The sequence below is a fragment of the Salvelinus fontinalis genome, chromosome 37, assembly GCF_029448725.1.
Source record: "Salvelinus fontinalis isolate EN_2023a chromosome 37, ASM2944872v1, whole genome shotgun sequence".
Classification (NCBI taxonomy): Eukaryota; Metazoa; Chordata; class Actinopteri; order Salmoniformes; family Salmonidae; genus Salvelinus; species Salvelinus fontinalis.
This window is the reverse complement of record NC_074701.1, coordinates 9,917,115-9,944,672: the sequence shown is the minus strand read 5'-3', so window position 1 is coordinate 9,944,672 and position 27,558 is coordinate 9,917,115. Positions and strand designations below refer to the sequence as shown.

Genomic DNA, 27,558 nt, shown 5'->3' with positions numbered 1-27,558 from the left:
AGGATCAGTCGGTTATATCTGGTGTAATTCTCCTGTCTTATCTGGTGTTCTGTGTGAATTTAAGTGTGCTCCCTCTAATTCTCTCTCTCCCCTCCCGGAGGATCTGAGCCCTAGGACCATACCTCGGGACTACCTGGCCTGATGACTCCTGGCTGTCCCCAGTCCACCTGCTGCCCTAGTTCCATCTGTTCTGCCTGCGGCTATGGAACCCTGACCTCTCTCTTGGTTTTTCTAAGGTTTTGATCACTAACCATGTTCAAGTAGTTTGCCATGGTGTACTATCGATTTAGGGCCAGATAGCAATGCATTTTACTTTGTGCTGTGTTTCCCAATAAGTAATGTAGTTTTGACTCTGTTGTCATTTGGTTTACTCTGTTTGGATGTTCTGGCACTGAGGCTTCAGTGTGTTAGTAGAACACGGTTTGTGAACTCAGCTCCGGACCAGCTGGATGAGGGGACACTTTTCCAGTGGTGGAAAAAGTACCCAATTGTCATACTTGAGTAAAAGTATAGATACCTTAATAAAAAGTTACTCTCGTAAAAGTCACCTAGTAAAATACTACTTGAGTAAAAGTATTTGGTTTTAAACACTTAAATATCAAAAGAAAATGCAATTGCGAAAATATACTTCAGTATCAAAAGTATAAATCCTTCAAAATTCCTTATATTAGGCAAAGCAGACGGCCCCATTTTCTTGTTTTTAACACTTACAGATAGCCAGGGGCACACTCCAACACTGACATTTACAAAAGATGCATTTACGTTTAGTGAGTCCGCCAGACCATAGGCAGACGGGATTTACCACGTGTTCTTTTCTGCTAAGCATTCAAAATGTAACGAGTACTTTGGGTTGTCAGGGGAAATGAATGGAGTAAAAATAACAATATTATATTTGGGAATGTAGTGAAGTAAAAGTATAGATACCCCAAAAAACAACTTAAGTACTACTTTAAAGTATTTTTAGTTAAGTAATTTACACCACTGCTTTTTTCTTTGCACAGCTCTTGGCATTGCAGGGCTTGGTAATGATATGAGAGGGGTTCACTGTATTTTAGATGTTTCCAAAACTTAATTTCTCTTTGAGTCTTTATTATTAGTGGATACTGGCCTAATTCTGCCCTGCGTGCATTGTTTGTAATTTCTCTGGACATGTAGGAGAATCGTACAGAACTCTGCATGCAGGGCTTCAATTGGATGTTTGTCCCATTGGGTGAAATCTTGTTTTGCAAATTGGACCCCACACCTTGCTGCCATAAAGTGCAATTGGTTCAATGACACATTCAATCAGTTTCAGCCAAATTTTATTATAGATATTTCAATTTGAATATTTTTTTAATGCCATAGAATGCCTGCGCACTTTCTCAGTTCATTCACTGCCTCATTAATTTGTCCAGTTGAGGTCATTTTTAAACCTAAATAAGTGTAGTGTGTGCAGTACTCTATATAATGTTGTACCAATTGAGAACTTTGGTCTAATTCCCTAAAATCTGGATCTTCTCTGGAAAATCATTATTTGTGTTTTGGGGATTTAGGTACTGCTCTAGCAGGTCCAGGCTCTGCTGTAGGCCATGTGCTATGGGTGACAGCAGGTACAGGTCATCTGCGAAGAGCAGGCATTTAACCTCTAAATTGTGGAGACTAACACCAGCGGCTGAGGATTCTTCTAGAATAGTTGCCAATTCGTTGATGTAAAATTTGAAGAGTGCAAGTCTCAGATTGCAACCCTGGTTAAAGAATATTATTTTCTTGCCAATTTTGATGCTGCACGTACTGCCAGTATACATTTGTTTAATTATGTAATATTTACTCCCTAAACTACTTTGTAGAACAGTCCTGTATGCCAAATAAAATCAAATGCCTTTTGGAAGTTGATAAAGCAAGCGTACATTTTGGTATTATTTTGGTGGTCATGTTTATCTATCAGGGTGTGTAGGGTATAAATGTGATTGGTCATGTGATGTTTGGGTATAAATCCAATTTGGCTTTTACTCAAGACATTGTGCTTATTACGAAAGTTTAGAACGCTTACATTTAAAATACTACAGAAAACCTCGACAAGGTTACTATTCACATTATGCCTCTAATTGTTAGGGGCACATTTGTCTCCGTTCTTAAAGATTGGGCTTATGAGTCCTTGATTCCAGATGTCGGGGAAATAACTTACAATCAGGATCAAATTAAACAGCTTAAATATTGCCAATTGAAATTTTGCACTAGTGAATTTCAGCATGTCATTTAGGATGCCATCAGGTAAGCATGTCTTTATTTTTTATTTGAGGGTCTGAAGTTTCTTAGAGTTCCTGGTCAGTAATTGGAGAGTCAAATAGCTTTTTCTAATCCACTCAACTTGTCATTAATTTGCCATTGTTCTGCTTTCGCATCAATTTCAACGGTGTTGCAGTGTTTTGAAATGGGCTGTATTTTGTAATGCCACTATTTTGTAATTGCAAATTCCTCTAGTTTCAATTTTTTCCCAATTTTGCAAGAAGTTGTTTGTGTTTATGGACTCCTCAATTAGTGTCAGTTGCTTCTTGTTGTACTGTGCTTTTTAAATTCTGAGTGTAGGTTTATAGAGTTTTAAAGCCTCACACTAATGAAGGCGTAATTCACCATTATTTGGGTCTCTGTGCTTTTGGTTTGATAGTGCTCTAAGATTTTTCCCTCAGAATTTTACGAATCGGCATCAAAGCAGTTGTCTTCTCAAAGCAATTTTTATTTGTCACATGCGCCGAATACAACAAGTATAGACTTTACCATGAAATGCTTACTTACAAGCTCTTAACCAACAGTGCAGTTCAAGAAGAGTTAAGAAAACATTTACCAAGTAGACTAAAATAAAAAGTAATTTAAAAAAGTAACACAATAAGAATAGCGAGGCTATATACAGGGGGCACCGGTACCGAGTCAGTGTGCGGAGTACAGGTTAGTTGAGGTAATTTGTACATGTAGGTAGGGGTGAAGTGACTATACATAGATAATAAACAGCGAGTAGCAATGTAAATTGTCCGGTGGAGATTTTATGAATTGTTCAGCAGTCTTATGGCTTGGGGGTAGAAGCTGTTGACGAGCCTTTTGGTCCTAGACTTGGGCGCTCTGGTACCGCTGGCCATGCGGTAGCAGAGAAAACAGTCTATGGGTGACTGGAGTATTTGACAATTTTAATGGGCTTTCCTCTGACACCGCCTATTGTATAGGTCCTGGATGGCAGGAAGCTTGGCCCCAGTGATGTGCTGGGCTGTACACACTACCCTCTGTAGCGCCTTACGGTCAGATGCCGAGCAGTTGCCATATCAGGCGGTGATGCCACCGGTCAAGATGCTCTCGATAATGCAGCTGTAGAACCTTTTGAGGATCTGGGGACCCATGCCAAATCTTTTCTCCTGAGGGGGAAAAGGTTTTGCCGTGCCCTTTTCATGACTCTTGGTATGTTTGGACCATGATAGCTCATTGGTGATGTGGATACCAAGGAACTTAACTCTCGACCCGCTCCACTACAGCCCTGTCGATGTTAATGGGGGCCTGTTCAGCCCGCCTTTTCCTGTAGTCCACGATCAGCTCGTTTGTCTTGATCACATTGAGGGAGAGGTTGTTGTGCTGGCACCACTGCCAGTTCTCTGACCTCCTCCCTATAGGCAGTCTCATCGTCATTGGTGATCAGACCTGCTACTGTTGTGTCATCAGCAAACTTAATGATGGTGTTGGAGTCGTGTTTGGCCACACAGTCGTGGGTGAACAGGGAATACAGGAGGGGCCTAACTACACACCCTTGAGTGTGGAGTGCGATTGAGTCATCTGTGGATCTGTTGGGGCGGTGTGCGAATTGGAGTGGGTGTCCGGGAGGATGCTGTTGTGAGCCATGACCAGCCTTTCAAAGCACTTCATGGCTACCGACGTGAGTGCCACAGGGCGGTAATCATTTAGGCAGGTTACCTTCGCTTCCATGGGCACAGGGACTATGGTGGTTTGCGTCAGAGCCGGTGAATAGGATTCAAACTTAATCCCGTATTGACGCTTTGCATGTTTGATGGTTCGTCTGAGGGCATAGCAGGATTTCTTATAAGCGTCCGGGTTTAGTCTCCCGCTCCTTGAAAGCAGCAGCTCTAGCCTTTAGCTCAATGCAGATGTTGCCTGTAATCCATGGCTTCTGGTTGGGATATGTACGTACAGTCACTGTGGAGACGACGTCGTTGATGCGCTTATTGATGAAGCCAATAATTGAGGTGGTGTACTTCTCAATGCCATTGGATGAATTCCGGAACATATTCCAGTCTGTGCTTGCAAAACAGACCTGTAGCGTAGAATCCGCACCATCTGACCACTTCCGTATTGAGCGAGTCATTGGTACTTCCTGTTTTAGTTTTTGCTTGTAAAGCAGGAATCAGGAGGATATAATTACGGTCAGATTTGCCAAATGGAGGGCGGGGGAGAGCTTTGTATACATCTGTGTGTGGAGTAAAGGTGGTCTAGGATTTTCTTCTTTGGTTGCACATGTGACATGCTGGTAAAAATGTGGTAAAACTGATTTAAGTTTGCCTGCATTAAAGTCCCTGGCCACTAGGAGCGCCGCTTCTGGGTGAGCATTATCTTCTTTGCCGATGGCCTTATAGAGTTGGTTGAGAGCGGTAAGTGCCAGCTTCGTTCTGTGGTGGCAAATAGACCGCTAAGAATAATATAGATGAGAACTCTCTTGGTAGATAAGATCATAAGGTACTCTACCTCAGGCGAGCAATATCTCGAGACTTCTTTAAAATGAGATATTGCGCACCAGCTGTTATTGACAAATAGACACACCACCACCCCTCATCTTACCAGAGGTAGCGTGTCTGTTCTGCAGGTGCATGGAAAATCCTGCTAGCTCTATCTTGTCCGTATCGTCATTCAGCCACGTCTCGGTGAAACATAAGATGTTACCGTTTTTAATGTCCCGTTGGTAGGATAATCTTAAAACGTAGGTCATCAATTTTATTTTCCAATGATTGCACGTTAGCAAGAAGAATGGATGGCAGAGGAAGTTTACTCGTTCGCCTACGGATTCTCAGAAGGCTGCCCGATCTGCGGCCCTTTCCCTGCGTCTTTTCTTCACGCAAAAAGGCGGGGGTTTGGGCCTGTTCCAGTGAAAGCAGGATATCCTTATACCGTCGGACTCTTTAAAGGAAAAAGTTTCTTCCAGTCCGCGGTGAGTAATCGCTGTTCTAATGTCCAGAAGTTATTTTCGGTCATGAGACGGTAGCGGCAACATTACGTGCACAATAAGTTAAATAGCACAACTGGATGGGAGAATGTAAAACTTTGGCTATGTTCTTTGGCGCCATCTTGTCTGTGGTATTTAGTTTTATCAGTTTCAGTTGTGCTTCATTTGTTGTTTGCCTAAATATTTTGATGTTTTTTACTGCTAGATTGATGCCTTCTTTACGGTCAGTGGATGTGGTGTCCAGAAAGTTCTTAGAGTGTTTGGATTCTGGTTGCTTTCTGGTATTCTTCTGTGCTGTTCTGGGCCAATCTGTATGAATTTCTGATGTTGTATAGCTTACTGGGCTGTGAATGTCTGGTTGTTTCCATGTCTGTTCTTTTGAGGAACAAGGTAATTTGGCTGTGATCAGACAGAGATGTTAGTGGCTTGACGGTGAATGAGCTGAGAGAGAAAGGGCCAATGTCTATAATCATATAGTCTACTGTGCTGCGGCTCTCGACCCCCCTCTCTCGACCTGCTTCTACATCTGCATTGCTTGCTGTTTGAAACCCAGTTTTAGGCTGAGTTTCTGTAGAGCACTTTGGAATCTGCTGACGTAAAAAGGGCTTTATACATTTTATTGATTGATTCATTCAGAGCCAATTCACGACCTGAGCAAGTGGAAAATCACAACACATTAGGTCGATGATCTCTAACTCTAAATAAAATACCCACTGCTAGTAGCCATGTGTTAATCTAACAGTAAATGTAAAGTCCTAAAAAACAATATATGCACTCGCAAAATGGCCGATGCGCATTTCACATGCTCCGTATCTCAAAGCCACATCAGATAGCTCAGTTATAAAACAGTGAGCTACTAGCTCAATATTGAGAGATGCAAAAAAATGCTGAAATGCTCCTCTCTTCAACAGGGACAACAGTAGTCTAAAGTCGCCCCCCCCATAATTGCATTTTTAAATGTTAAAACAGAAAGCATTTTCCGGGGCGCACGTGAGGGGAGAGAGATAGTGGTTCGCCCATCACAGCGGGGGGCCAAAGCGAAATAGGCAATAAATTCCAGTCTGGAGCCCTGTATACTGAACAAAAGTATAAACGCAACAATTTGAGATTTTACTGAGTTTCAGTTCATATAAGGAAACCAGTCAATTGAAATAAATTCATTAGGCCCTAATCTATGGATGTCACATGACTGGGAATACAGATATGCATCTGTTGGTCACTGATACCTTAATAAAAAGGTAGGGGCGTGGATCAGAAAACTAGTCAGTATCTGGTGTGACCACCATTTGCCTCATGCAGCGCACAACTTCTCCTTTGCATAGAGTCGATCAGGCTGTTGATTGTGGCCTATGGAATGTTGTCCCACTCCTCAATGGCTGTGTGAACTTGCTGGATTTTGGGTGGGAACTGAAACACGGTGTCGTACACGTCGATCCAGAGCCTCTCAAACATGCTCAACGGGTGACATGTCTGATGAGTATGCAGGCCATGGAATAACCCCGCCGCCACCATGGGGCACTCTATTCACAACATTGACATCAGCAAACCGCTCGCCCACACGACCCCTTAAACGTGGTCTGCGGTTGTGAGGCCGGTTGAACGTACAGTACTGCCAAATTCTCTAAAACAACATATGGTAGAGAAATTAACATTCAATTCTCTGGCAACAGCTCTTGTGGACATTCTGCAGTCAGCATGCCAATTGCACGCACCCTCCAAAACTTGAGACATCTGTGGCATTGTGTCACGTGACAAAACTTCACATTTTAGAGTGGCCTTTTATTGTCCCCAGCACAAGCTGCACCTATGTAATGGCCATGCTGTTTAAACAGTTTCTTGATATACCACGCCTGTTAGGTGGATAGATTATCTTGGCAAATGAGAAATGCTCAATAACAGGGATGTAAACACATTTGTGCACAACGTAGAGAAACAAGCTTTTTGTACATTTGGAACATTTCTGGGTTCTTTTATTTCAGTTCATGAAACATAGGAACACCCTCAATGAGCTTGTTTATGATAAGGCAATGCCATGTTAGGATCACGCTAAAGGCGGTGGTTGGCATTACATACTTTGAATAAGCGCCCTTGCACGTTAGGCTACACCACACAATCTGCACCTCACTCTGCTGCAGGCTATAGAAGTGTGTACTGGTCATCTGCAACACAACGGAGACCAACTCCAAACAAATCAACAGAACAAAATTGTGGAGACCAAAAATAAATGATCCTGAGAGACCTGTGACAGAGAGCTACTGTACCACATGCACTGGTTGACCAGTTTCCAACATGAGTCACAGCTCTAGAACACGGTCCTTAGTAGAGTGCCTGGGATACCTCAACCCCAACAACATGTGCTAACCATCAGTTTAGAGAGGCAAATGTAAGGACCTCAAAAAGGGGAAACGACAGTGGTGGACAAAACACAGTAACAAAGAAGAATTGGGGAGGATAAACTAGGCCATGAGGCTTTTAAACAAAGCTAGATGTGGTGTTGCTTCACCAGTCGCTAAATATGCAATCATTCAATGGCAGTGAATATTTTTTCAATCAACATGCACACAGGAAGGCAGATGCATACAACTCTACAACCACAGCAAAGGATTTGAAAGATGACATAGGTAGTCTGGGGGGGGGGGGGTGTAGGCCTACGCCAATTTTACTTAATTTACCCCAGAGGTAGAGAGGGAACGGGGCTAATTTAGCAAAGTGCCTCAGCAGCAGTGTCTAATTTAAGTAGACCATGCTCCCCCCACCCCCCAAGGAGGCCCATTATGACTGTGTGTGTGTGTGAGAGGGAGAGACACACACACACACATTAGCTTCTCCTGACTGACTACTCTGCTCATGACAACACCACATCTACAAACACCATCACGTTTAACTTCCCATAGCAGAAAAACTCACTTATCTTCAACAAAAAGATGGGTTCTGCATCAGTGGTATGGTGTAGGCTACAGAGTATCTCCTTGCAAACAAACAGTCAACATTCCAGCCCATGCTTATCTGTGGTGCCAGAATGGGCCGCCAGTAGGCCTATTTCTGTTGAGTGGGGAAAATATAGCATTGGGGGGAAAAAAACATGCCTTTGTTGTGCAAACATGCATGTCTCGTGGGACGTTTTCCGTAATCAAATGTCTCTTCTGACTCTTATGTTACAGCTGAGCGGCTCACCCATTTTTTTACATTTACATTTGAGTCATTTAGCAGACGCTCTTCTCCAGAGCGACTTACATTTTGCATACATTTTATTACTTTTTTTTTTTTTTACATTTCATTACATTTTACATACTGAGACAAGGATATCCCTACCGGCCAAACCCTCCCTAACCCGGACGACGCTATGCCAATTGTGCGTCGCCCCACGGTCCTCCCGGTTGCGGCCGGCTGCGACAGAGCCTGGACGCGAACCCAGCCCAGCCTGGGCGTGAACCCAGAGACTCTGGTGGCGCAGCTAGCACTGCGATGCAGTGCCCTAGACCCCTGCGCCACCCGGGAGGCCACGACACAGTGCATCTGTCAGAAGTCTTCAGCCATCTCTGCGGATTTCCACTCTCGATTAGGGTCGGTGAACTCACCGTTTGGTCATAAGCCTCTCGATATTTTCTATTGGCTAATCATGCGGATGGGTCTGTCTTTCTTTAAACAGCTGCTGTCTATGACAGCTTTGCAAGCAGAGTGGCACAACCATCACATTGAGGTTGTGTGTGACTATGAGCACCGCAAGCCAACTAAATTGTTTCAATGCTTTGGCTTAAAACTGTCAGATTCTAAATTGGACCTTCCTCTAAGAAAACAAAATGGTGGGATTAAAAGTAAAAAAAGAGGGCGTATTTTTGCACTGTTAAAATGGATTAGTGAGGCTAATAGACTAGTGTGGGCGCGTGTGCAGAGTTTTCCACAAGCACATGGAGTTGCCAGCCAAATAGAAAAAGTAGCCAGACAGGCTCCCCTCGGGTTAAGACATTTTTGCAGAACAAATTCTATTTGTGGCGGCTTCTGGTACATTCTAATGCCTTGATTCCAATTAAGTTCTGGGTCCATACGTGCTAATAAAAAGAGCTAGCACGACATCAGTTCATTTACTGAAATAATTAACAAGCGTTTGCAACTCTTTGTGAATGGCAGTATGTAATTTATTTCCACAAAAAAAAATACTTGTTTAGCACAGATCTCTTATTAATAACCCTTTTCACTCGTTGGAATTGTCCTATATAGGCCTAAATTTAAATGTTTCTTACAGAAGAAATACCAAAAGCATATGCATAAGCATCGTAGCAATTGAATGGGAACAGTTTGGAGATGGGCAATTTTTTTTATACCAAAGTTGAGTACACAACATTTCACCTGACAAGGCAATCCAAAAAGTGTTGATTGTACGTGCATTTTACATTTACTGTACTTTTCACCGCATTTGTTAACAAAATCAGAAAATTCTCTGGATAAATTCAGTAACATAAGAATATTCCTGTAAAATGTGGGGTAGGTAAGACAAAAGAATTAAAAGGTTTGAGCGAGAGGACAATTTGTTTTTTTAGCTCTCCTAGCTGTGCCATTGAGGAACTAAAGCAACCACACGTAGTTTTTTCTGGAACACAACTCTGCATCCCCACCATCAAACACTTACTGTTTTTGTTTATGCAATCCAAAGATCCCCGTTATAAACCGAAATCTGAGTCAGTTGGGCATAATTTGAAACCTTGTTCTATTGCCAATGTGACTCAAAGTTTAACACCTGTAACTGCCATTTCCGAAAATCTAGGGCAAATAATACACATACTACCGTTCAAAAGTTTTGGGGTCACTTAGAAATGTCCTTGTTTTTGAAAGAAAAGCACATTTGTCTATTAAAATAACATCAAATTGATCAGAAATACAGTGTAGACATTGCTAATGTTGTAAATGACTATTGTAGCTGAAAACGGCAGATTTATGGAATATCTACATAGGCATACAGAGGCCCATTATCAGCAACCATCACTCCTGTATTCCAATGGCAAAACTGTCCTTTAGACTAGTTGAGTATCAGCATTTGTGGGTTTGATTACAGGCTCAAAATGGCCAGAAACAAAGCACTTTCTTCTGAAACGCATCAGTCTATTCTTGTTCTGAGAAATGAAGGCTATTCCACGCGAGAAATTGCCAAGAAACTAAAGATCTCACAGCTTCATTAAATAGTACGCGCAAAACACCGGTCTCGACGTCAACAGTGAAGAGGCGACTCCGGCATGCTGGCCATCTAGGCAGAGTTGCAAAGAAAAAGCCATCTCAGACTGGCCAATTAAAAAGAAAAGATTAAGATGGGCAAAAGAACACAGACACTGGACAGAGGAACTCTGCCTAGATGGCCAGCATGCCGGAGTCGCCTCTTCACTGTTGACGTCGAGACTGGTGTTTAGCGGGTATTATTTAATGAAGCTGCCAGTTGAGGACTTGTAAGGCGTCGGTTTCTCAAACTAGACACTCTAATGTACTTGTCCTCTTGCTCAGTTGTGCACCGGAGCCTCCCACTCTTTCTTTTCTGGTTAGAGCTAATAATGGGCCTCTGTAAGCCTATGTAGATATTCCTTCTTTTTTTCTTTTTTTTTAAGCCGTTTCCAGCTACAATAGTCATTTATAACATTAACAATGTCTACACTGCATTTCTGATCCATTTAAAATAACGTCAAATTGACAAAAAAAAAGGCTTTTCTTTCAAAAACAAGGACATTTCTAAGTGACACCAAACTTTTGAACAGTAGTGTGTGTGTACATAAATATCTCAAATCCATTGCTGTGGTTGTAAAGTTGTATGCATCTGCCTTCCTGCATGCATGTTGATTGACAGCGGAATCTCTTCAAATTAGTGGATTCGGCTGTTTCAGCCATACTCGTTGCTGACAGATATCTATATCCACACACACACAAAAACAAACATGCAATAGTTCATATAGGGAAATCAGTCAATTGAAATAAATTCATTAGGCCCTAATCTATGGATCTCACATGACTGGGAATACAGATATGCATTTGTTGGTCACAGATACCTTAAAAAAAAATGGTAGGGCGTGGATCAGAAAACCAGTCAGTTTCTGGCGTGACCACGATTTGCCTCATGCAGTGCGACACCTCCTTCGCATTGAGTTGATCAGACTGTGGCCTCCCGAGATAGACCACTGCGCTAAGGCACTGCATCGCAGCGCTAAGGCACTGCATCGAAGCGCTAGCTGTGCCACAAGAGATTCTGGGTTCGAGTCCAGGCTCTGTCGCAGCTGGCCGCGACCGGGAGACCCATGGGCGGTGCACAATTGGCCCAGCGTCATCCGGGTTAGGGGAGGGGTTTGGTTGGCAGGGATGTCCTTTTCCCATCGCGCACTAGTGACTCCTGCACGCTGACAGGGTCGCCAGGTGTACAGTGTTTCCTCCGAAAACAATGGTGCGGCTGGCTTCCGGGTTAAGTGGGCATTGTGTCAAGAAGCAGTGTGGCTTGGTTTGATTGTGTGCACGGCTCTCGACCTTCGCCTCTCATGAGTCCGTATGGGAGTTGCCGCGATGAGACAAGAACTACTACCAATTGGATAGCATGAATTATAAAAAAGAAGAAAAAAAAGAGTTGATCAGGCTGTTGATTATGGCTTGTGGAATGTTGTCCCACTCCTCTTCAATGGCTGTGCGGAGTTTCTGGGGAACTGGAACACACTGTTGTACACGTTGATCCAGAACATCCCAAACATGCTCAATGGGTTACATGTCTGGTGAGTACGCAGGGCATTTAACATCACATTTTATAAAAATAACCTAGCAAATTACATTGGTTGTCACTCAACTAATAAAGCCTAATAATGTGCAAGCCATTTTACAAACATTTGAAGCTGGCTACTGATATTGCCTGAGGCTATTCGGTATGCAAAATAACTAGTAGATCTATGACTGTCAACATAATTACATGCTTAGTTCGACACTGGAGAGGACGCAGTTGTCACAAAAATATTAGGCATTTTTGGGAAGGTAGAAAAAGTCATTTGAGCAAAATCTTTCAGTGAACCGGCAATTTGTAACATTTTAATAGGTTTTCTGACCAAAGCGTGCTACATTTGCATCGGTTTGCGGAGCCACTAACCGATGCACTCATATCTTAACCATTTGAACCTTAACCATTTGAAGTGTTTGTGAACTTGACTGGAGTTCACCTGCGGTAAATTCAATTGATTGGACTTGATTTGGAAAGGCACACACCTGTCTATATAAAAGGTCCCACAGTTGACAGTGCATGTCTGGAGATCTGGAGAAGGGTACCAAACAAAAATGATGCAGCATTGAAGATCCGAGAACACAGTGGCAGCCATCATTCTTAAATGGAAGAAGTTTGGAACCACCAAGACTCTTCCCAGAGCTGGCCGCTCAGCAAACTCAGCAATTGGGGGAGAAGGGCTTTGGTCAGGGAGGTGACCAAGAACCCGATGAGCTCCAGAGTTCCTCTGTGGAGATGGGAGAACCTTCCAGAAAGACAACCATCTCTGCAAAACTCCACCAATCAGGCCTTTATGGTAAAGTGGCCAGACAGAAGCCACTCCTAGATTCTCTGGTCTGATGAAACCAAGATTAAACTCTTTGGCCTGAATGCCAGGCGTCACGTCTGGAGGAAACCGGGCACCATCCCTTTGGTAAAGCATGGTAGTGGCAGGGATCATGTTGTGGGGATGTTTTTCAGCGGCAGGGACTGGGAGACTAGTCAGGATCGAGGCAAAGACGAACGGAGCTGCTCCATAGCACTTCGGGACATCCCAAATACAGGTGTGCCAAGCTTGTAGCATCATACCCAAGAAGAATAGAGACTAATCACTGCCAAAGGTGTTTCAACAAAGTACTGAGTAAAGGGTCTGAATACTTATGTAAATGTGATCAGTTTTTTTTCTTTTTAATACATTTGCAAAAAATTCTAAAAACATGTTTCTGCTTTGTCATTATGGGGTATTGTGTGTAGATTGATAAGAAAAAAAACTATTGAATCAATTTTAGAATGCTGTAACGTAACAAAATGTGAAAAAGGAAGGGGTCTGAATACTTTCCGAATGTACTGTATTTAACCCCTTATTTTTGGCACAGGTCCTCATATATACTTCCATTAATTTTTTAAACTGGTACCCGACTTCAGACGAGTCGTGAGGCCTGTGGGCTACAGCAACAACTGACATGTACGTGTTCGTGAGAATCTCACCTTTCCACCGTGGGGTCATATTAATGTGTAACCCAAACTGTGTGGACGCCACAGACAGAAGTTGGCAGATTGGCTGTACTGACTTTAGACAAGTCCCAAGACCCAAACACACAGATACACCAGGGTTCTCGTTAGGAAAATGGGATATTTGACCGGCAAACATTTTAAATCTACCGGGCATTTGACAAATTTATCAGGCCCATATGCATTGGGTACGTAACTGCCTCCAGCTCATTGCAAAGTGGTGTGTGACGTGCTGACGAAGCCTGCCTTCCGTTGCCGTTTGATGCCCCGTTCAAAACAAACCTGGGAACTCTGAAATCTCCGGTAGATCGCTAGAAAATGCACACCGTTCATTCTAGCGGGAGGGGGCTTGGCTGACTTTCTGACTAGCAAAGTGAAAAGTAGCCTCGTTCATTTAGGTGGAAAAAGTAACTGGCTTAAAAGGAATCTGTAAATCGGCTGTTTAGCCGACAGCCGGGCTCGAGTGGAAAACACTGCGTGTGTGTGTGTGTCTGAGAAAAGAGGGAGAGGAGATGGCTGGCTCCTCTGCGCTGCACCTGTCGAGCTGTCTGACAGTATGACCTGAGCTCTGTGTCGCTGTCCTATCTATAGCCCTGCCCATCCGGCCTGGCCCCAGCATTCCCTCCCCCTGCACCCAACATTATGGGACTGGAGAGGAGTAATCTGAGCAGCAGCCGCACAAATGCACAATCATACACACCTCCAAAACCCTAAGCGTCAAGGAGTAGATCAGATCGTCTGCTCACGCTAGACTACATCATCTAGGGCGCCATGAAGTTGGCACACCCTGGATGTTATGTCACAGTTGACGTTGTTTATCTTCAGTACTATAGTGTTTATAGTTGCCATGGACACAAACATTAGGCTAATCGTTCAAAACCCTCCCCTTATCAGACGGAATGTTAGGCGGACCCCTTTAACACGCGTTGCTAAATTATATGCTGCTGTGTGTGATAACACCCAATCATAAAATAGCCCAAGCATAGGTAGATAAATCGTTTGACAGCCAACAAGTTTCAATCAGGCGTTTTGCACAACAGACAACTTGTTCTACCTTTGTTATCTAAAAAAAAAAGAGGATGTGAAATTTGAAATACGTATTTGCAGATAGTTGCAAAAATAGGCCTGCCTACCATTATCATGAACTTACATACGGGGTTCGACATTCAGGTACATTTTCCAGTGGCACCCCAGGCCAGTTCCAATAAAAGCTACTGGCCTGAATGAAAAACAAATACTCTCCGGGGTAAGACAGCAAAGCGAAAGATGCATGGGTCATTTTAATAGCAGAGGCCTTTATTTTCCATTGGGGCTGAAAAGGTATCCTATTCAGGGTTCATACAGACATTTGCAAGTCAAATTCAAGGACTTTCAAGCACTTCATTTGTATTTAATTATAATAGCCTATAGAAGAAAAACAAATCCCCACCAAAAAATTTAATTGACCTTTCCAACTGCATTATGCATTGCCATTCACATGATTTGTACATTCTAGGGATCCTTGGGACGTCCCTACCTTAAACCCTACCCATAACCATTATAAATGTAAAACTTCAATGGGTTAAAGACCTCCCAAAAAACCCAGATAGCAAGGACCATGCGCATGTGAAACAATCGTCAACTAACAGCTTTGGGAATTCATCTGTTTAAAAAAAAAAAATCTGTTATTTAAATCAACACTGAACAAAAATATAAAAACACATGTAAAGTGTTGGTCCAATGTTTTATGAGCTGAAATAAAATATCCCAGAAATGTTCCCTCTCAAATTATGTGCACCTATTTGTTTACTTCCCTGTTAGTGAGAATTTCTCCTTTGCCAAGATAATCCATCCACCTGACAGGAGAGGCATTTCAAGAAGCTGATGAAACAGCATCAATGGCACCGGAGGAGATGGATGCTGTTTTACAGTCCCCTAACCAATAGTGCTATTGTGTGTTTTTTCATGGCATTTGTAACTTATTTTGTACATAATGTTTCTGCCACCGTCTCTTATGACCGAAAAGAGCTTCTAGATATGAGGAAAGTGATTACTCACCCCATACTGGAAGAAGATTTTTTCTTTAATGAATCGGACGCAAAGGATTTACTCCAGACAAGGCCCTCGTGACAGTCATTCGCAGTAGAAAGAGACAGAGATATCGGGGACGGAGGTCTGGGTGCCTTGTAAGGATCCGACAGCGAGTGGGAAATCTGCCTTCACCATCGGTCCTATTAGTCAACGTACAATCATTGGATAATAAAATACACAAACTACGAGCATGTATATCCTACCAACGGGACATTAAAAACGAACATCTTATGTTTCACCGAGTCGTGGCTGAACGACGACATGAATAACATACAGTTGGCGGGTTTTACGCTTTTTCGGCAGGATAGAACCTTGTCTCTGGTAAGACAAGGGGTGGCAGTCTATGTATATTTGCAAACAACAGCTGGTGCACAAAAGCTAAGGAAGACTTGAGGTTTTGCTTGCCTGAAGTAGAGTATCTCATGATAAGCTGTAGACCACACTAATTACCAAGAGAGTTTATCTATATTCCTCGTAGCTGTCTATTTATCACCACAAACCGATGCTGGCACTAAGACCGCACTCAATGATCTGTATACAGCCATAAGCAAACAGGATAACGATAATCCAGAGGTGGTGGTCCTAGTGGCCGGGGACTTTAATGCAGGGAATCAGTTTTACCTCATTTCTACCAGCATCGTAAATGTGCAACCAGGGGAAAAAAACACAAAAAAAACAAATCTAGACCACCTTTACTCCAGACACAGAGACGTGTTCCAAGCGCTCCTTCCATTTGGCAAATCTGACCATAATTCTATCCTCCTGATTCCTGCTTACAAGCAAAAACTAAAGCAGGAAGCACCAGTGTCAATAAAAGAAGTGGTCAGATGAAGCAGATGCTAAGCTGCAGGACCATTTTGCTAGCACAGACTGGAATATATTCCGTGATTCTTCCAATGGCATTAAGGAGTACACCACATCAGTCACTGGCTTCATCAATAAGTGCATCGATGATGTCGTCCACACAGTTACAGTACGTACATACTCCAACCAAAAGCCATGGATGACAGGCAACATCCGCACTGAGCTAAAAGGGTAAAGCAGCTGAAGCTTATAAGAAATCCCGCTATACCTCCGACGAACCATCAAATAGGCAAAGCATCAATACAGGACTAAGATTGAATTGTACTACACTGGCTCCGACGCTCGTCAGATGTGGCAGGGCTTGCTAACTATTACAAACTACAAAGGGGGAAGCACAGCCGCGAGCTGCCCAGAGACACGAGCCTACCAGACGAGCTAAATTACTTCTATGCTCGCTTCGAGGCAAACAACACTGAAACTTGCATGAGAGCATCAGCTGTTCCTTACGACTACGTGATCACTCTCTCCGTCGCCTGATCAGCGACAACGATGAGACAGCCTATAGGGAGGTGGTCAGAGACCTGGCCTTGTGGTGCCAGGAGAACAACCTCTCCCTCAAAGTGATCAAGACAAAGGAGATGATTGTGAACTAGAGGAAAAGGAGGACCGAGCACGCCCCCCATTCTCATTGATGGGATGCAGTGGAGCAGGTTGAGAGCGGTCGTTAAGACACTAACAGCTCACAGATGGTAGGCAATTAAGGTCACAGTTAAGAAAACTTCTGGCTACTAAAGAAGCCTTTCTACTGACTCTGAAAAACACCAAAAGAAAGATGCCCAAGGTCCCTGCTCATCTGTGTGAACGTGCCTTAGGCATGCTGCAAGACGGCATGAGGACTGCAGATGTGGCCAGGGCAATAAATTGCAATGTCCGTACTGTGGGACGCCTAAGACAGCGCTACAGGGAGACAGGACGGACAGCTGATCATCCTCGCAGTGGCAGACGACGTGTAACATCACCTGCACAGGATCGGTACATCCGAACATCACACCTGCGGGACAGGTACAGGATGGCAACAAAAACTGACCGAGTTACACCAGGAACGCACAATCCCTCCATCAGACTGTCCGCAATAAGCTGAGAGAGGCTGGACTGAGGGCTTGTAGGCCTGTTGTAAGGCAGGTCCTCACCAGACATCACCGGCATGATGGGTTTGTGGGTTTGTGCCTATGGGCACAAACCCATCGTCGCAGGACCAGACAGAACTGGAAAAAAGTGCTCTTCATTGACGAGTCGCGGTTTTGTCTCACCAGGGGTGATGGTCAGATTTGGGTTTATCATCGAAGGAATGAGCATTATCCTGAGGCCTGTACTCTGGAGCGGGATCGATTTGGAGGTGGAGGGTCCGTCATGGTCTTTGGCGGTGTGTCACAGCATCATCGGACTGAGCTTGTTGTCATTGCAGGCAATCTCAACGCTGTGCGTTACAGGGAAGACATCCTCCTCCCTCATGTGGTACCCGTCCTGCAGGCTCATCCTGACATGACTCTCCAGCATGACAATGCCACCAGCCATACTGCTCGTTCTGTGCGTGATTTCCTGCAAGACAGGAATGTCAGTGTTCTGCCATGGCCAGCGAAGAGCCCAGATCATGGCCAGCGAAGAGCCCAGCCCAGATCAATTCAGTAAATTTATCAGAGATATAATTAAATTTGAACAAAAAATCTTTTTTTTTTTTTAACCCCTTTTTCACCACAATTTTGTGAAATCCAAATTGGTAGTTACAGTCTTGTCCCATCGCTGCAACTCCCGTACGGACTCGGGAGAGGGGAAGGTCGATAGCCATGCGTCTTCTTGGAAACACGACCCTGCCAAGGTGCACTGCTTCTTTACACGCTGCTTGCTTAACCCAGAAGCCAGCCGCATGTCGGAGAAAACACTGTCAGCGTACATGCGCCCGGCCCGCCACAGGAGTCACTGGAGCGCAACGGGACAAGGACATTCTGGCTGGCAAAACTCAGACTATGCTGGGCCAATTGAGCGCAGCCTCATGGGTCTCCCAGTCGCAGCCAGCTGCGACACAGCCGGGATCGGGCCCGGGTCTGTGGTGACGTCTCAAGCACAGCGATGCAGTGCCTTAGACCACAGTGCCACTCGAGAGGCCCCAACAAAATAATGTTGCAGGAATGTTAATTTTATGTTTCTAACAGAAACGACTTCAGAACAATCCGAGATGTGTGTCGACATTCTCCATTACCATGGAAATTACTGATCACAATACCAGGCAGCCATTGCGAGTGTACCCATGAGTTTACCAGTCAAATTGCCAGGGTTAGAGGTTCCAAGCCTGTTCTATTCATTCTGTTCTACTCAGTGTGACACTGTGCCATTCTCTTCAATAGTCCTCTGCATGGCTTATAGCTATCATTACCCAGGATAGCACTGAAACTGTGTAATATGGACTATGATCTATGACTCACTCAACTCCCACACATTCACTTACAATCAACGGCACAGTTAAGTGACTGCCTAGATCAAATACACCCATTCTGATCATCTCTCTAACATTATGATCCTTTTGAGGAAAACTTGATAGGCCTACAGAACATGTGGTGAATCCTCCTACTTGGCTGACGGTTTTGCAAGCAAGCTGCTGATATTTTAAGTGACTGACAGCCCAGCAATGTAAGTGGCCTCCAATATGGGGTGGTGATAGCGCAGGCTCAAATTCACAGTCCTTCTCAGCAGGACAGTGATCCGTGTCCAGCACAGGCCAACCAGGCAAGCACTCTCATAGCCTAAGAGAGGATGACTGACCTCATGCAATGACTTTTTTCTGGAGCTTTGTTTGGAGGGGAGTGGTGGTGTGTGACAGGTTGGAGAGAGGTTGGCCTTATGGACCCCACTGCACACACACTCACTTGGCCTCACTGTTCTGTGCACATCTAGTTCTCTCCACAAAGAAACCCTGATTCATTCAGGACAGGACCTGGCTGGGTGGGTCAGATGACTCATGATTCTATATAACAGGCTTGTATGGTTAAAGACGGAAAATGTAACCTTGTTTACTGTGCCAAAGTATGAGGCACTACCAAGAAGTCCCCAAGTATGAGGCACTTCACAAGAGCACAGACAACATTCCCTCCTAGTCTATATGAGATCCTGTGTTCTGTTAATGTGCAAGTTAAGCAAGGCAGTCAATCACATGAACTCGAAAATCTACTCTGCTGATAATTTAGGCTTTTCCCACACTGTGGCATAGTTTCATCTAGCCACATAATTATGCAAATACACCACAATCGTTCTCAAAATAAGTCATGAACAATAACAATTACACAACAAATGCATGGGCCTACTATGTACGCTGAGAACAATTGCACAGCCTCTACGAAAAGGCCAGGAATGACAGCCGGGTAGTTGAGGAACATGGAATAATCCTGGGACAAGTCATTACAGGCCATCCCACCTTCCTCGCCCCTGCCCTCCATTTTCCCTAAATCTCTTCAAATCAATCCTACTACACCATAGCAAACCAGCTGTCTGCACTCGCCAGAGCTGAGACAACTTGAAGGAACCTGAATATCCACATTACAAGCACATCTCAGACCAAGCAGAGCTGTGTGTGAACATGTGTCAAGGTATGCTTCAGAGGGCTGTTTGCTGCATTCACCTCAGTTGGTATTGTTGGGTATGGGTTGAGAAGCCTACATTTAAAGTAATACATCCAAGATGGCTTGCCATGCATCCTTTTATAAATCATCCAATTCAAACTTGTCTTTGACCGCATTTTGGGAAATACATGTCTTCAGTGTCACCACACACAACATCCAATGTGACTTATGCACTACACATAGGCCTACAATGTGAGGGAAGCTCAGCTAATGACACCAGTTAAAGATCTTAAACTAAGAAAGAATCACAGAAATGAACTAAAAGCAGGGAGGTTCTGAAATGGATGGTTAACTTACCTCCCGGGCAATGCTACTAAGGGCTTCATCCTCAGCTGAAAACCGGTCCTTGATAGGGGCACGCTTTCTACCTGGTGTCCCCATGGCTTCTGTGCAACTGCAGCTCCACCAACACGTTCAGGGCCAAATTAGAGCAACACAGTGTGGGGGTAAAAATCTGAAAAACATGAATGATAGAGATGGATCTGACAGCCCTATCACCTTACATGAAGACACTAATATTTTACTGAATTTAGATTATCTGATGCCTTGTTTACATTAATAAATCACAATTTCAAGATCAATTGAAGACCACTCCTTGATGAAGCGCTGGGAATCTCAGTATTGAACTAAGTCCTTGGACATAGTACAATGTAATGAATAGCATATTATCAAGACGTAGCCGAAACGCAATCAAATAACCCTGAATTGAGAGGGATGTGCAAACTTCCCTGCAAGCACCCGCATGCATGTTGTGTGCACACAGACGAACACACTCACTCAGTGCATTCCTACAAAATAGTCTGCCATGGCCAGAGTGCATTCCTACAAAACATCCTGCCATGGTCACAGATGTCTGGGTCCTATAAGAGTGTAACACTTGCGGCTGACATTGGCCAGGTGCTGACAAACAAGACATATACACTGACAAACCTGCAAAATATTAAAAGTATGAAGTTGTAGAAAGATCAAGTTGTTCTGTGCGGAATGCAAAGAAAGAGTCAAGATTCTTTCCAAGTTGCCATGTAAGGTAGCAAAAGTTTACATGAGGGCCACAAACTGACACTAGTTATATCCTTGAATCAAACATTAGCCTACTCAACTTTCACCTGAGGCATGTTTATTGCGTACCCCCCCCTCCTTGTAAAGGCCAATTGATACTTGGCCTAAATACACAATGACAAGTGAAGATGCATATCTAGCTAGCCATCTATTTTCTTAAACATTGACATTGTTTTTGGGAAATCATTACATAGCTGAAGTTAGCTGGTTACACGTAGGTAAAAGTTCCAGCTAAACACAGGGCTTGGAGGCTTCACCCATACAGCTTGATATGGTTAGCTATAAATTAATATTTGCTTTTATTGTTAGAGCTGTCAAAGTTAACTTACAAATATTTAGCTAGCCATCGGTGTGTGTTCTGACAAAAGGTTAACGTTACCAGCGTCACGTAACGTTTGTGGTTAGCACAGGCAAGTTACAAGAAGAAAACGCCCAGATAAGGAATCAGCTAACGTTAGCTAACTAACTCGGCGGTTATAAGGCAGACAGTGGCCATAAACCTCCACGATGACACAATTAGGATTGCTAGCTAGCTCAACTTACTAATTATCCATCATGGCCCCTTGCAAGGGTAACGTTAAAACATTTTGTTTTATTACTAACTCATTGTTCTGACTCTTTGTGGTTAAACTCTTGTAGCCAAGATACCTACCTAGCTAGCTAAATAATTAAACACCGAGGGAGCTAACGTTAGTTACCGTTACAGATGGAGACGTTAGCTACAGTAGCTAGTTAACTACTCGGGCGGGGATAACGTAAATTTAGTTATTGTATAGTTAACGCCGCGTTTTCCAAGCTAGAAAATTAGCTAGTTAGCTACTTTCCTGGGCTAGCTAACTAGCTAGCATAAACACATTGTCATTGGGAAAGTGTTTGCTTTGGTTTGGTAGCTGCCTAGCTAGCGCTAGCTTAGTAGCAAGAGAACCCCATGCCATGTTCCCTCAACTTGAAAAGCTATGACCCTGGGCTCTTACCCTTCCTTGGGACCCAAAACATAAAAATGAGGTTTAATTGAATCCTGAGATGTCCTTTCCGGTGTAATGACCCCAATGCAAAAGAGAAGGCCAATCCCTTTGAGCAGTATAAATTTAGCTGGCTAGCTGGTTAGCCAGCTACTAGCTAGCCAACCCCAATTTCTAATGTGTGACAGAGCAAACTGACACTGCTCTTCACGTCACGCCTTTTCAAAGAGATTCGTCTGGCTCGTAGAAACTTCTAAACGACGTTGATGTTTCCAGGATTTGCTCTTTCTTCGTCTTGGTTGTTAAAATACTGTACAGTGGTTCCTCCCAAAGATTGACAGTGTTTTTTCCTCCAACTGACAGCTGTGAATCAGTGGGAGTGGGGGTTTCTTTTTACGAGATTCCCTATAAACACGCCACTTCGACACAGCTACGACCGGAAGTGAGTTTTTCGTAGAAGGTTAGGATAATTCAATTAGGAAACGCTCTCCTACCTGCTACGAAAAGTCTCTTCCGGTCGTAGCGGTATCGAAGTGGCGTGTTTTAGGGAGTCGTCTTTTTCCTCCACTCTCTCCCATGTCCTCTTTACCAGAGAGGAAGAGACGAAGCGAGAGGTTTTACTCAGCCCAAAATCTGTCCTAGAAAATAAGCCCACGAAGTATAACGAAGTGAGGAATTTTGCATGGAGGTCAGAGTGTGGAATTTGGTCAACAAAACATGTAATTGCTAATTTTCTACGTGAGTTTAGTTGAAACTCATTTACTGAATTTCTATACAATTTAAAAACGAAATGCTATTTGGAGAACATAAAAAGAAGCAAACATTTGCCCAGCCGTTATCACATTGGATGCTGTGGCTTTATTCACCTCAGTCGATCTAAGAACACATAGCCTATACAATTAGCTGCTACACATTAACTGAGCACCTGGATTAAAAACTATAATTTAATATGTACAGGGGGAACTGTTTGCAGAAAAAGTATTTCAATAACAAAAGGTAAACAAATATGTTTGCTTTACAGATTTTTTTGTATGTGCAGTTTTAAAGCCAATTGCCTGCAATTCTACACATTTGCAGCTGTCAAATCATCTCTTAGCAAAGAGACATTTCTCAAGAAAGAGTCTGGGAGTGGTCTGAGTGGGTAGGGGAAACCCCAAAAACAGCTGTTATTGGCAGAGAGGTTTGGAACTTTTTTAATTGGTCCATTAACCAACAAACCGCCTGGTGATAACACCAGGCAGACCAAACCGCTATCCCACCAAAATAGGCAGAAAGCAGTATTTTCAAACAGCTCTTACAATAAAAGGGCATTATCATCATTTACACAATGTCACAGTATTATTCCAACTACATAGTGTGGAAATATATACAACACAGGAAATAAATCACGTTTTTGACTGAACTGGGCCTTTAACAGTTTTTTATTTATTATTATTTTTAACAACAAATCAATACAGGAAGTACATGTGGGAACACAAGTATATATGAATAATATACAATGGACAATTGGGGTAGGGGGTACAATATCACATTAAACAAGGACCTTAAGAGGACATACATACACTTATAATTTGAACAGCTTTTTTGTTAGTAGAGTATTTAATTGTCTTAAAATACAGTTCAATTTATTTTTGTAATGTAAGGAAATTTGTTTTTTTGTTTGTAAATTTACATTTGTGAAAATGAAATTTGTCCAAAAGAATAATGAAATGAATTACATAAAAATGTTTCAGCTTATTTCTATCGTAGGTAAAGAATCCAAGCAGCACAACTCTCCACAATAGTGTAAGATCTTCATAAATGTGTTCAATTATAAATCTACTGATGTCTTTCCACAGTTTTCTTACATGAATACAACGCCAAAAAAGATGCAACACTGTTTCTGGGTGGTCATTACAAAAGGAGCAATTTGAGTTGATGTTTTCCTTAAACTTCTTCATATAGTGGTTGGCAGGATAATATTTATGAATAATTTTTAAGGAAACGTCCTTAATTTTGTTAACAAGTAGGTATGTGTGTGGCAACATCCAAACTTTTTTTCCAACAGATATCAATAAATCCATTTCAATAAGGCATGACATAAGGTATAGATAGATACAACATCCTGCTGAAACAAGGTTCGTATCGCTCTGTTGTTGAATGGACCAAAAGAGAAACAAATCTTTCCAACTGATGAGTCAACAGGGTCAACGGAAGGTAGGCTCTGTGGGTCAGGTCTTGACACGTTCCTGAATAATAAAGCAACACTTGAGGGAATGGCATCTAAAATAATTGCAAAATCTTTAGGTCTTACAGGGACATTGTAAAGTGATAAGAATTCCTTATAACTGAGTAAAAGACCCTCTGCATTTACCAGTTGGCTCACCAATAGGATATTATTTCGGGATCAATATTCTAAAAACAAAGAAGTATTTTTATACAATATATCCCAATTATTCAATATATAATATCTGTGTGGAGAAAACTTATGCTTATAAATTAAGGACCATGACAAGAAAACCTGCCGATGAAAAGCAGAAAGTTTCACTTGAACTTTGTCAATATTATAATTGCAAACCAACATGAAGTTAAGGCCACCAAAAGTAGAGAAGACATGATGAGGAATAAAATTCCACATAGAAGTGGGTCTTCTTACGAATTGTTTTATCCAATTGATCTTAAAGGTATTATTTAAGGTAGTAAAGTCCAGAAAATTCAGCCCACCATTCTCATAAGTGATCATTACAACAGTTTTCCTAATGTAATGGGTACAGTTTCTCCACAGAAAGTTGGAAAAGCATCTGGTCTATCTCCTTGCTTATTTTACTGTCAAGAAATAAAGATAGAGTGCCATATGTTAGTCTAGAGATACCTTCAGCTTTGGTTATTAGGACTCTTCCTTATAAAATATAAGTCCCTCTGTAGCCATTGATTTAGCTACTTCTGGGGTTTTTTAATAAGAGGGTTAAAATTTAGTAAGCCTCTCGACTTCTGATCCTTTGTAATGGTTATGCCTAAATATGTAAGTTCTTCTTTTACTGGAATATGAAGGTGTCACACAATCTTTGACAGCCATGAGTTCAAATTTATTAATGTTAAGATATAGACCAGACGCTTTGGAAAAGGATTGTATCACATTGATCGATATGGGAATTTGGTTAGCGTCTTTCAGAAAAAGTGTAGTATCGTCAGCCAGCTGGCTTATAATAATTTCTTTACCAGCTGTGGAAATACCTTGTACAGGACTAGTATTTGAAGAATTTGTAAGAAGTTGGGTGATTAATAAAAACAGGTATGGAGAGATAGGACAACCTTGCCTAATTCCTCTCTTTAACTCAAATCTAGGTGAGGTGCCATATTTGATAGAGCTGTTACCATTTGTATAGAGATTCTTAATAGCCTTACAGAAAAAATCCCCAAAGCCAAGTCTCAAGGGAGTGGAAGAGGAATTGATGCTCTACTGTGTCAAATGCTTTATAAAAATCTAAAAATAATATGAAGCTATCCTCAGTTATTAGGTCTGAGTAGTCAAGTATGTCTAATACTAGTCTGACATTGTTAGAAATATGTCTGTTCCTCATAAAGCCAGACTGTGTTTCATCAATGATTGCATCCAGGACTTCTTTAATTATTTTTGCAAGTAGTAAGGCTAATATCTTATAGTCATTAAATTAAGAAGACAAATTGGACACCAGTTATCGATGAGCTGCACTTAGGCTTAGGTATCAGTGTTATCAACCCCTGACTCATTGTAGGAGGGAGAACAATGTTTTTAATACTCTCTAAAAAGACTTCAAATAGGAAGGTGGCTACTTGTTCAGAAAATAATTTGTAAAATGATGATGTAATTCCATCAACATCTGGTGATTTATTGTTCTTTAGATGTTTGATAGACTCTACAATCTCGTCAACTTTGATGTGTTCATCACACTGTTTAGATTCTATATCAGTGATAGAGTGAACATTATTCAGTGAGTTAAAAAACATATCTGTGGATTCCTGACAGTACATAGCTATACAATTGTCTGTAAAAATTGCTACAGTATTTAGCCATTCATTGTGGGTCATCTGTAATAACACCATCAATGTTTAACTTGTGGAGAAATTTCTCAAGTCTAAAGAAATAGGATGAATTCTGTTCTCCCTCCTCAATCCATTTTTTCCTAGATCCAATAAAGGCTCCTTCTGCTTTTAATCTATATATATATTATCCAGTTTATTTTGTAACTCAATTAGTTCCATCTTCTCCTCCCCCGGGAGGCCGGCTGGGGACCTCTGAGAAAGGGAAGTTATCTTAATGATCATCTTTTCCTCCTCAGCTCTTCTGGTCTTAGCAAGATTACAACCATATTTTCTAAATTATTTGGACACCTCAAATTGAAAGAACTCCCAGTTCTTGCAATAAGATTTTTCTTCACAAGCCCTTTCCCAAAAGCGTGAAAGCAGATCTTTAACCTCAAACTTAACTATATCATTATTTAATAATGAGCTATTTAGCTACTGGGCCTTTAACGGACATTAGCTAATTGTGGCATATAACACAAGGAAAACTGCTGATACACAGACAAGTTTTAACACCATGTGAATCTATTCAAATTCTCAACAGTAAGTTGAGACACCGACTGAGTTGAAATAGGAAATAAATGACTGAGGTCCGGACCTCATTGTCCTCATATGTAGCTACGGCCTTGGAGAGCTTCCACCATTTTAAAGTAGTGAACTGGGTGGTGATTCCTATGAGTTGGGCACAATTATCCAATTAAGAAGAAGAAAATGGACTACTTTGAAATGGAGCTAGCCTCAATGTCCCTGCCATGCTGTCACAGATGCTATAATAGCACAAATACAAAGATTAGTTCTCTATCTTACTCTATGGCCTGTTGTTCGCACACATAGCTGCCCTCTCATTGGATAGAACTGTCCCGTCTGATCTTGCCTCTGCCAACCTGCCTTCCATCTTTGAGGACATGTATTTCCATTGTTAGAGAGGTCACTTGACTATCTTGTCAATGTTTTTACTCCGTTTGCAGATTCTCTGAGAAGCCAGTCGGTGACTGATGGGTGAAATCCCTGGATGTAAAGGAATTTGTGTGATGCTTTTTTATGAATTAATGCCACGTTCATTTGCTAGTCGGGACAGAAATGTCTGACTTGCTAACTGGTTGAATGCTGCGCGTGTATAACTACAACAGTGGAGGCTGCTGAAGGGAGGATGGCTCATAATAATGGCTGGAACAGTGCAAATGGAATGGCATCAAACACATAGAAAGCATGTATTTGATACCATTCCACAAATTCCGCTCCAGCCATTACCACAAGCCTGTCCTCCCCAATTAAAGTATCACCAATCTCATGTGAACTCTAACCAGTTAGCAAGTCAGAAATGTCAGTTTCCTAGTTCCGACTAGCATGTGAACGTGGGATTTTTTTAAACTTTCAAGTTAACATTAGCACACAAAAAAACAGTGTTTTGGTCATCAAATGTGACTGACGGCTCAGAAATGCATGTTTGTTCACTCAATACGTTTTAATGTAATTTGTACAAATTACCACATTTTTCTGCACTGATAAAATAAGCATTAATAAAATATAATTTTCTGA

At 42.3% G+C, this 27,558-nt stretch overlaps 1 protein-coding gene across 7 annotated transcripts in view; it reads right to left on the bottom strand.

The window, feature by feature from the left end:
- Positions 1-22,466, bottom strand: part of lrrfip2 (leucine rich repeat (in FLII) interacting protein 2) — a 62,738-nt gene extending 40,272 nt beyond the window's left edge. For 2 of the 7 annotated variants that reach the window (XM_055901863.1, XM_055901864.1), the window contains exons 1-2: positions 21,991-22,464; positions 20,255-20,411 (exon numbers count right to left, since the gene is read on the bottom strand). In XM_055901863.1, the coding sequence (XP_055757838.1) occupies positions 20,255-20,338 (84 nt within the window). In that variant the 5' untranslated portion in view covers positions 20,339-20,411; positions 21,991-22,464. Of the gene's footprint in view, positions 1-20,254; positions 20,412-21,990 lie in introns of all 7 variants that reach the window. The other 5 variants (XM_055901862.1, XM_055901865.1, XM_055901866.1 and 2 more) reach the window with 5 other exon arrangements.
- Positions 22,467-27,558: the final 5,092 nt, after the last annotated feature.